The 10,096-nt window shown below is 36.8% G+C and overlaps 1 protein-coding gene across 2 annotated transcripts; it reads right to left on the bottom strand.

Moving 5' to 3' along the window:
• Positions 1–4,977: 4,977 nt before the first annotated feature.
• Positions 4,978–8,171, bottom strand: LOC127800742 (membrane-anchored ubiquitin-fold protein 1-like). 2 transcript variants are annotated; one of them, XM_052335531.1, is made up of 4 exons: positions 7,085–8,171; positions 5,656–5,820; positions 5,324–5,418; positions 4,978–5,243 (listed from the first exon to the last, which is right to left on the bottom strand). In XM_052335531.1, the coding sequence occupies exons 1-3, from the start codon at positions 7,215–7,217 to the stop codon at positions 5,360–5,362; spliced, it is 357 nt and encodes a 118-aa protein (XP_052191491.1). In that variant the 5' UTR covers positions 7,218–8,171; the 3' UTR covers positions 4,978–5,243; positions 5,324–5,359. The 2 variants fall into 2 exon arrangements, with proteins under 2 accessions (XP_052191491.1, XP_052191492.1); XM_052335532.1 differs by having other exon boundaries at positions 5,324–5,415; positions 7,085–8,167.
• Positions 8,172–10,096: the final 1,925 nt, after the last annotated feature.

Here is a 10,096-nt window from a genome sequence, read left to right as displayed (position 1 = left end):
TATGAGGAGAGTTGATGAAATGAAATAATTAGTCAAAAAAAAATATAAAGGCAGACCTAAGAAAACTTTGAGAGAGATATTAAAGTTTGATATGAAGTGTATGGATTTAAATAAAGATATAACAAAAGATAAAAATACATAAAAGTCTAAAATTCATATAGTCGACCTCACATAATAGAATAAAAGCTAGATATATTGTTGTTACATCTTATTACAAAAAATACACTAGCGGTACAAATGGCGCTGCCCAGTAAAGTTGGAAGTTAATTCTGATTAAACAGTCTTATTTGGGTAAATTAGTTGCCGTCACATCAGATCATTTTTGCTTCTTGTTCCATACCAAAGATGGATTAGTCCTACATTGTTTTTGAATAAATACTAGCCCCATGCTGGCATGGCAGACCATTTTTGCTTCTTGTTCCATACCAAAGATGGATTAGTCCTACATTGTTTTTGAATAAATACTAGCCCCATGCTGGCATGGCATGGCATGGCAGGGTAGATGTGGTATGGTATGGTATGGTATGGTATTTTTTTAGGAGGTGTTTGTTAATTAAGATAAGAGGGAGAAAATGTTAGATATGAGAAACATTTCGGATGTTTGATATTTTCAACATGTTTGTTAATCTTATCTGACCATTTCTGAAAAAGGCCTCATATGAGCTCTTATCTCTCCCTTTCAAGATAAATTTATCCAACCTCCCCCTCAGATAAATTTATCTTGCTCTTTCAAGATAAGGCTTGAATTACTTATCTGCCCCTTGTAAGATAATTAATGTCATTTAGTGTATTTTAAATATTTAAATTTATTAAAAAACCTTATTTATTTAACTCTTATAATTAATATTTTTTAATATATTTTTAAATTATTATATATTTTGATAATTTTTAAAATTTAAATGACATTATTCATTTCATTGATTTTTAAAATTTAAATTTCTCTCTCTATATATTTTATTTAACTCTTTTCAACTCTTTTTAAATTTATTTTTGGACATGAATTTGAAAAATAAAATATTATTTTTAATTTTAATCTTAATTTTTTTGACAATTCATATTAATCATAAAATACTATTTTAATTATAAATTTGATAATAGAATATTTTGGTAAAAAAAACCTTTATCTTGATGTTTATCATATGTATTAACAAACACATGAAAAGAAAAAATATAATTATCAGTGAATTCTAAAAAATTTAACAAACAGTCTGATAGAAATCTTGGAATGCTTCTCGACCTTATCTTGATCATTCCATATCTTGATCCGGAAAGTATCTCAATCTTATCTTGATACCACTTTATCTTACTCATTTTAACAAATGCCCCTAGTAAATGACCAAGTAAGTAAAATTACTGTTTGATCGTAAAACATCTTTAATCCCAATTCGTAGCGTGTAAACCCCTCTGATTAAGTAGTCTGGAATGAAGTGTACAACTAATGAAACCATATCGACTGATGAATCACCATTAAAGGAAGAAATTAACTAAATCTCTAATAGATTGATACACACGTGACCTGGATATAGTGTACGACAACTCCTAAACGTTCCTTTAATTATCCAATTATTCAAAACATGGGGTAATTTTTGTTCTTCTCTAATTAGTACTTTGATACCCCATTATTCTTATTCTTGGCTTCCAACCCATCCCTTCCAAAGCCCCTTCTTCGACTCAAGCATCACAACTCAATGACCAACCAAGCTGTCAGGGCAATCACTCAGACTATCGACAGTTTCCCACGAACATTCCCAAATTCCAAGCTTACACTCCCCTGCTGATGATCAATTCAACCTCTCCATTTCTCAGCATTCGGCCACGAATTGACACTCACTGTCGACACTCGACAGACCCAAGCATATTGTTGACAGTTTCAAGAAAATTGTCGACAAATTCAAGCCCAACATCGACAGTCCTGACCAGACTGCCAACAGTTTCCTCCACCATTCAATAGTCAGATCCCACATTTTGGCATCCCCTTTAGCTCTTATTTCCCTTCACAACTTCTTCATGCAACAACAATATGCAGGCATGGCTCACTCGTTAAAATAACCCCTAACCCCGCACATTCGTACAAATCATAATATCAAAATGTAAGTCATTTCATACAGTGTCTCGGCCTCTAGCATAGGGCCTCATATGCATAATCCATGAAGACAAAATCCACTAGTATTGAGTTATGGCCACAGCATGCTAACAACATATAGAATACATCAAAGTGGCTACAAAACACTAGCATGCCATGCACTAAGGTGGTTGTACACCCGTAGTACTGGGGGGGCCTTGAAGCTTCTCCCCAGCATGATCTCCAATACTCAAAAGGCTCTGAAAAAATGTTCAGTGAGATCACGTGCATGTGCACAGAAAATGATGCTCCGTAATGCACCAAACATTTATCCCAGGTACCCATAAGTCTCAAGGCCACAACCTCATTCAATCCATTCCGTCATCCAAGAACATTATCTAATCCCAAGAAGGGTTTTCAGGTCATTTTCACTCCATTCCGTGGTAGATCAACCTCAATACCCATGGAGAGATTTAGACCCCCAACAATTCCATCCCTTGGCTAGCGATCTGGTCTCACTCACAATTCCTAAAGCAGTTTGCACGTCATTTCATACGCGTCATATAAAAACATGTACGACTCATATCATTCACAATCTCATGTATGCCAAATCATGTTCGTGTAAATGCACCACAAATGTGACAGAACAGTCATCTTACAATGACATGCCAGGAACGTCACAGGAGAAACCACCGAGTGATGTTACCAAGCCAATGAATATGCAGCAACTGGAGTAAAACAAAAAACAAGCCAAGTCCCTCAGTTACAGCACAATATGCAGCAACTGGAGTAGAACAAAAGACAAGCCAAGTCCCTCAAATCACAGCACAATCAGCACACTGACAAAAATAGTTCACAAGCAAGCTCAAATAGCTTGCAGCACCAATAATCCAGCACACACCACAGCTCAGCCACGAGCCTAATCAGTGAGCATGCACTTCAGCACCCTCACAGCAACAGCTAGACACACACACTCAGAGCAACATAGTCACACACTAGTACCAGCTCCTACACCCCACAACTCTTCCTCGCTTACCCAGACAAGAGGAAACTCCTCGCTTTCCCAATTCAAGGCCTTTTATAGGTAAGGCGTGCAGCAAATAAGATAAAAAAAGGAAAGAATTTTATTGGCTGCCTCAGCTCCTTTTTCAGCCCTTCAGCTTTTGCAGCCATTCGACCACTTTTCCTCTACTTTGTCTCCCCAAACAAATCTCCTCTCTTTCATCCATCTCAACCTCTTCACAACGTTGGACAAGATTTATCCCTCCTGGAGCAGCAAATCAGCCTCTCCTTCAACACCTTTGTCTTATTTCTAACCTTTATCCCAGCCAATAACCTTACATTTTGCAGCCAACAATTCAGCTTAGGACAGCCATCACATTATCTTTTCCAGCAGGGTAATCAGCTGCTAGCAAATCTATCATGGTCTTAGCCAGTTAGTTAATCCTTTCCGCATCTCTGCATAATCACTTTTACAGTCACCAATTGCAGCCATTTATACATGTATACAATACAACTCCCTCCCTCCCTCCCACCGGCCTTTTCCGCAGCCTATAAGCCCTCCCAACTTTACTTAAAGCTGCATACACCTCCAGCTTAGATGAAAAGCTGCATGCACCTCTAGGTGGTTTGAGTGTTCAATGCCCGGGTAAAGCATATTGTGGTTGAGTTCACATGAGAGCATTCTTGCCACTTGTCCTAATGTGGTCCCCCACTATTACCAATTAGGTTTAAGGGATGAAGGAGCTAATGACACTGCCACTAAGGCCTAGCAGAGAGTGTGATCAATCTCTCAGACAGTCCATGTGGGTTGAGTCTGGGGGTGTTATGGGGACACGTAAACCACCCTCCAGGGGTCAGTGTGGAACTGACTGAGGCTGCCATGTAGAGTATCCATTAAAATTGGCCTTACCCCTTTTACTGAGCAAAAAAACTACATAAATTACACCTCCATCCCTTGCAATGGAAGATCTTCAGCAACCCCCTTAAGTTGATCAGATGGTCACCTTCCTCCTTAAATAAATCCCCAATAGATTAAACAAAATGCAATCCGAGCATTACTCACCAAATTGCAAGGTACAACTTATACAAATTTGGCCACATTTTTCATTCATTAAAGCCACTGAACATAGCAGCAAGGTCCTCAAAAATTATCAGGATGGGCCCTACAGTCCACAACTATTGACAATTTCCCACAAACTGTAGACCACTTCATGAAACTCTTTTAAGACTTTTGACTCTCTCCAAAAGCCAACAACTTTGTGACATCTATAATACATCTGTTGATCCTCCAACAAATATCGAGCTGTTGACAGTGTTACCTCACAATGGGCTCTGTCAACGATTTCCCTTCAAGCAGTCGACAGTCCTTCACCTGCTCTGTACACTTAGGCTAAAGTCATCATACGGGTTGTTACAGGTAGGGTCTGATGATAATGCCAGCATCACAATTGAGCTACAGAGGAGGAGGCATTCATAAATCAGTCAATTACACTTAAAACAAAAAAAAAATGATATAGAAATAGGGCATCAAGAAGTACCCCTTCAAATTTAACCTAATAAGTAGCAAGACTACACAAACCCTCTCAAGTATAAAGCAATGGAGTAAAATCCGAACTATTGATGTGGCAAAACCTATCCCTCACTACTATGTGGCTCCCCCAATCTAATAAGCAGCAAAACTATATAAACCTTCTGAGGAATGAAGAAATGAAGTAAAATAGTCATCAAAACCTATCAATGTGGCAAAAACCTGTCCCCCACTAGCACGTGGCTCCTCCCTGTCTCCCCCACCCCCCCCAAAAATAAAATAAAATAAAAGGCACAAAGGCACAGAATCATCACAACATAGATGGGGATGTCAACTATCTCTACCACCTTAGCTGAGGATGCTAAACACAAGCAATTTCCATTGGGAGCTCAGAATTGCAATATAAATCATATTACCAAAAAGTAATCCGAACCTCAACCAGAGGCTCTAGTTTGAATGCACATATATCGACATATAGAAAACCTGAAAATACACAAAATATGCCAAGACCAATGCAAAAGCAACAGCTACATAGATATAAACCTACTCCAAACCATCTTCTAAAAGAAATGTTTGATCCATGAGCTGCCACTATATCATCATTCAGCCACTCACTGATCTGAATCTTTTACCAACACTGGAGCACTTTATCTGCGGATTACAAAGATCAGCAGGTCAATATTTCTCCAGCTGACACTAGCAGTTAGATTAGTGATTAAGAACCCACTAACCTGCAAATGATGTGTTCCCACCTTCTGAACAGCAATTTATAATATAACACATACACACTTGCACTGGTTTTGGTCATCCGACAATTTCTTTTCTGCTACATAGAGATATGAAAATCAATTTTAACACAATAATTGGAAAATCAATTTTAAAAGCTTAGATAGGAGATGGTAAGCATAAAAGAATTGAGTAGCAAGCTTAATATCCTAAGAAACACAAATGAAATTCTATCCACAATGTCATTGGGTTGTTTAACCAAGGGGACCAACAGTGAAAACATATATTGCACATTTCATCCAATTGCAAATTACCAAATATTTCACAAGAGTCATACCTTTTTCCAAAGGTGGTGGTTGAACTACAACATGCATGATTGTGACTCCCCCTGGAATATCACACAATGGGCTTCTACAATCTTCCACTGTTCTATTGTTCTCCAATATTTTTCCAGCACTGATTAATTTCACATCTTTTACTGTCCTTGGACCATTCTCTTTATCTGGTCAAATGATTTTTGGATGAGTAACGAGAAATCATAAAATAGTTACAATGACAGGTGGAAAACTAAAAAATGAATTACAAAATCCACCAGGGAAGCTGCTGGATACAACTCATGCAAACCTTATAAAAAATCTTGGTGGTCAGAATTCCATAAGGCATACCAATTATCAAAGGAGAAACTAGCAGCATTTCAACTCATATCTGTCTATCCCATAAGGTAAAGTGTATTGTTTTTATTATTGGCATGGAATAGACCAGCACTGATATCTTTTTACATACTGTCTTGAATCTATTGCTACGAATATAAAATATGAACTTTGCAAATGCACTTACCTAATTGTACTCTTTATTAGAGATTTAAAACAACTAATATCCAGCAATACTTTAGCATATAAAACAAGGCAAATGGCCAAATGCCAATGATTTAAGAAATCATCCAATTTTTTACCCTTTAGGTCTGCTTTCATGCCTGAATTCATTTGCAAATGGCTGTTGCAAGTCAACTAACCATTTGCAATTTCTTTCAAATAGGTCAGGTACAGTTGCAAGCCTTTCCCCCTGTGTCGTGAATCTCAGTTCCATAAACCTGGAGCATGTTGAACAAATGTCTGCCATTCACTTGACTGCTTGAGGTCTAGCAGATTTGCGTGAATTTGAAATTATTCTGTCATGTCTTGCAAATCATTCTTGTTCATCAGCATAGTATCATTTCCCAAGTCACTAAGGAATAAAGGTGCTTGCCTTTCCCCGAATGGTTATAACATTATTACATTAAGGAATAATTTTCTATTCCATGGGTTTTAGAGCAATGCAAACATTGAACAATCTCATTTCCTACCTAACAGCTCATTTCCTTTCTATTTCATCTGATAAGTGATTGGCCATTAGGCTTAAATTGCACCTGCCTCAGAATTGAAGATGGTGCCTCTTTGAAACAATGTGTTTTGTAAAGAACTTCCAACTTTGCTTCAAAGAATAAGATCTTAACAGAATTCATTGTGGTCTGTTAAGAATTCCAACTTTGCTTCAAAGGCTAAGATCTTAACTGAATTTATGGGACACCTTTTGAAGTCAAAGCCCAACTTTAGGAAAGATTACAATCTTAGACCTCTCTTCTTGTGTATAGGCAGATCAGAATCTCGCACTCTATTGTTCCATAATGTTATAAATAAACATCAAAGGACTATGAAGCATGCATCTGCTGGCTCAAAAGATGATATAGCATTAAATTCAAAATCATATGGGATCAAAGACCCACCTACCTTTAGGCCATTGAGCAAGGATCGTTTCCTTCAAGGTTGAAACAGTTGTAGCAGCAGGGAAGCTTTTTGGCCCGATGTCCGACCCATCAATCAACCGGAACTTGATCTCCACCTGATCTTGCAGTCCAGACATCCTCCAGTTTCAAGTATCCAAACACCAAGAATCCACAATTGGATCTTGGATCTTAGGTCTTTTCCCAAATCCACGACCGATTAGAATTGTCGGTGAAAAAAAAAAAAAAATCTTCTCGCTGGTCAATAAGTATCCCTCTCTTTGTGATTGAATTTACAAATGAAAAACAACCTCTACTTGGGTTTGAATTAAAAACAGAAAGCAGCAATCAAAAGCAACCTAATTTTGGAAGCCTGGAGATGGAAAGGAGACAAAGAAGAAAAGGAAAAACAGAAAAAAGTGAACTCTGATCTCTCTCTCTCTGTGTCCCCCAAAAAAGACGTAGAAACAACAATACCTACTGGGTCTATCAAAAAATAGAATTGATTCAACTGCAATACTTTGATAGAGAAAAACGAATACAATACAAAAAGAATCAAGAACACAAGGAGACAGATAGCAGAATCTCTGACAGCTATTGCCAACAAATATGACACCACCACTAACAAATGTTTGAAATGGGTATCATCAAGTAATATCCCTCTCTTCCCAAAACTTTAACTAGGTCACCTCCAATCCAAAACAATCAAAAGTTCAAACAGCAATCATCCAAACCCAAATCAACCAACAATCAGGAGCTGACAGCCAAATAGGGTTTTAAACTGGCTAGTAAGCAACTAAATAAATGGGTCTTCTCGTGTTTAGAAGTTCAAAAACAGCCGGAGAAGAAGAGGAGGAAAGACACAGACCCTACTTGTCCAATGAATTTAAAAACTCCCTTTGTTTTTTTTTTTACCAAAACGATAAATGAGGGGAAAAGATCAGAGAAGGCGCCAGAAAAGCGGCGGCTTCGTAGTTTTCAAAGTCGTCGAAATCTGCGGTCAAAGGATTTATTGTTTCGGTGGCCCTTTGCTTCCTCCTCCTGCTACAAATTCTCTCCCTACGTCCATGGAAAATCCGACAGATCTTAACGCGTTATTTGGACCTTCCACAACAGGGTGGAAAGAGCATGGAATTTAGAGTTAAATCCATCAAATTTTTGGTTAAATTATTTGGTAGTTAGTTACGTTCCATTTACAAGTTATTGCATACATTCGAGATTCGAGTAAGTCTTTAAAAAAATAAAAAATAAATTTCATATAATACTCTTAAAAATTAATTAAAAAAATAATATATCATATTTTTATTAAATATGTTGAATAGATGAAACAATGATACATAATTTATTTATTTTTTTCTAATAAAATTACATCACATTGACATCGTTATCATTTTTAATATTATTTTTTTAAATATTATTTATCTCTCTTATTATTAAAAAAAAGTAAGTAAAGTGACGATTTTATCCCTATCTAACTTTCTCTCTACCTACTACTCCTCCTCCTCTCCTCCTCTTTCCCTCTCTCACCAACCATTGATCCGTGGGCTACTGCCTAAAGATGCGCCACTGCTAGGGAAGAAATGAATCCACTAATGACCATTATTGAGACATCAATTAGGGTTGGGCTTCTAATTACAACCCACGGCCCCAAAACTAAGGTTGTGTGGATTGTTTTTGGACCGTCCTGACCAAATCTCGACCGTTAATTCACATCCCAATCTTGGTCCATTTTTCACGATCCAATCATGATTCCTAATCCGATCGCAACCCTGAACCCGCAGCTCAATCTTGACCTTGTGTCAGCCTGCAATGACATCATTATAGCCCTATGCTAGGTGTTTGCATGCCCTTCGAGATCTGATCCTCATTTATAGCAGATCTCATCATCATTAATGACGGATTTCATTCATATTAATGAAGATTTCGTCGACACCATGTTATCACCTGAGAATCTCTACCGGCCTCAAATACTCAGTCCCATCACCCTACAAACACACGACGCATGTATGCGGGAGGACCTCTCATCTTTCTATATGAATTAACTTTCTTCAAAATTAAGATATATTCTTCTCTCTGACCTATTAATATTCTGTCATTTTACTCCCTTACTCCCTCAAGTGCCAAAGTACTTGCAGGTGCTAGTTGCCCCCCCAACAGATCGATCACCGAAGTCCATCCCCTTGTCGTTGCAAGCTCACATCCAACCATCATTTTCATCTAGAATGAACAGTTTTAATTACAATCAAAGTAACCCAAACATTGAAATCCACAAGCCCAAAACTAAGGTTCTAATTAACTGTCGATAACATTTCAACGAGGGTTCTAATCACGGAATGGGTTCCAAAATTAGCTCGTTGCTAGCGAGTTATGGTACAAAGAGAGAGAGAAAGAGGAAAAAGAATAAGAAAAAGAAAAAGAAAGTAGAAGATGAGAATAATCAATAAATAAAGAAAATAAAAGAGATGATGAATTAAAGTGGTAATGATGCTCCATCTTTTGTCTTAGTCATCAATTTCAATTTTGATTTGGTTCTAATTTGAAAAGCTCAAGTGCTATTACTAGAAATAATGAGATCGAATTAAACCCATTGATGGGTTTAATTTTTTTTTATTTGGAACTAGATTCCAAAAACCATCAATGTTTTCTATAAAGAAAGAGAGAGAGAGAATAAGAATAAGAAGAGAAAAAAAAAAAAAAAAAGCAACAAGAAGAAATTTTTTAATTAAAACTAATGTTTTCAACCAATATTAGAAAGATCTTGGTCTCTTGTCTTGCGCCTCCCTTACAATGTTATCAATAGTGGCCTTTTTTTGCCATTTGCAATGCTACATCTTCTTTTTTATTTTTTTATTTATTTATCATAATTAGAGATAGATTAAGAAAATTAAATAAAATACATCTTAACTAATATTATCTCTACTCAAAACTAATAGAATAATTGTCTCAACAATAAAAATAAACCACATGAACTAATAAAAATATTTTCAAAGTACAAGGAGGGTCTCAATCAATGACCAAA

Source organism: Diospyros lotus, chromosome 4 (genome assembly GCF_014633365.1).
Source record: "Diospyros lotus cultivar Yz01 chromosome 4, ASM1463336v1, whole genome shotgun sequence".
Lineage (NCBI taxonomy): Eukaryota > Viridiplantae > Streptophyta > Magnoliopsida > Ericales > Ebenaceae > Diospyros > Diospyros lotus.
Note: the sequence above shows the minus strand (reverse complement) of the source record. Positions and strands in the feature narration are given on the sequence as shown.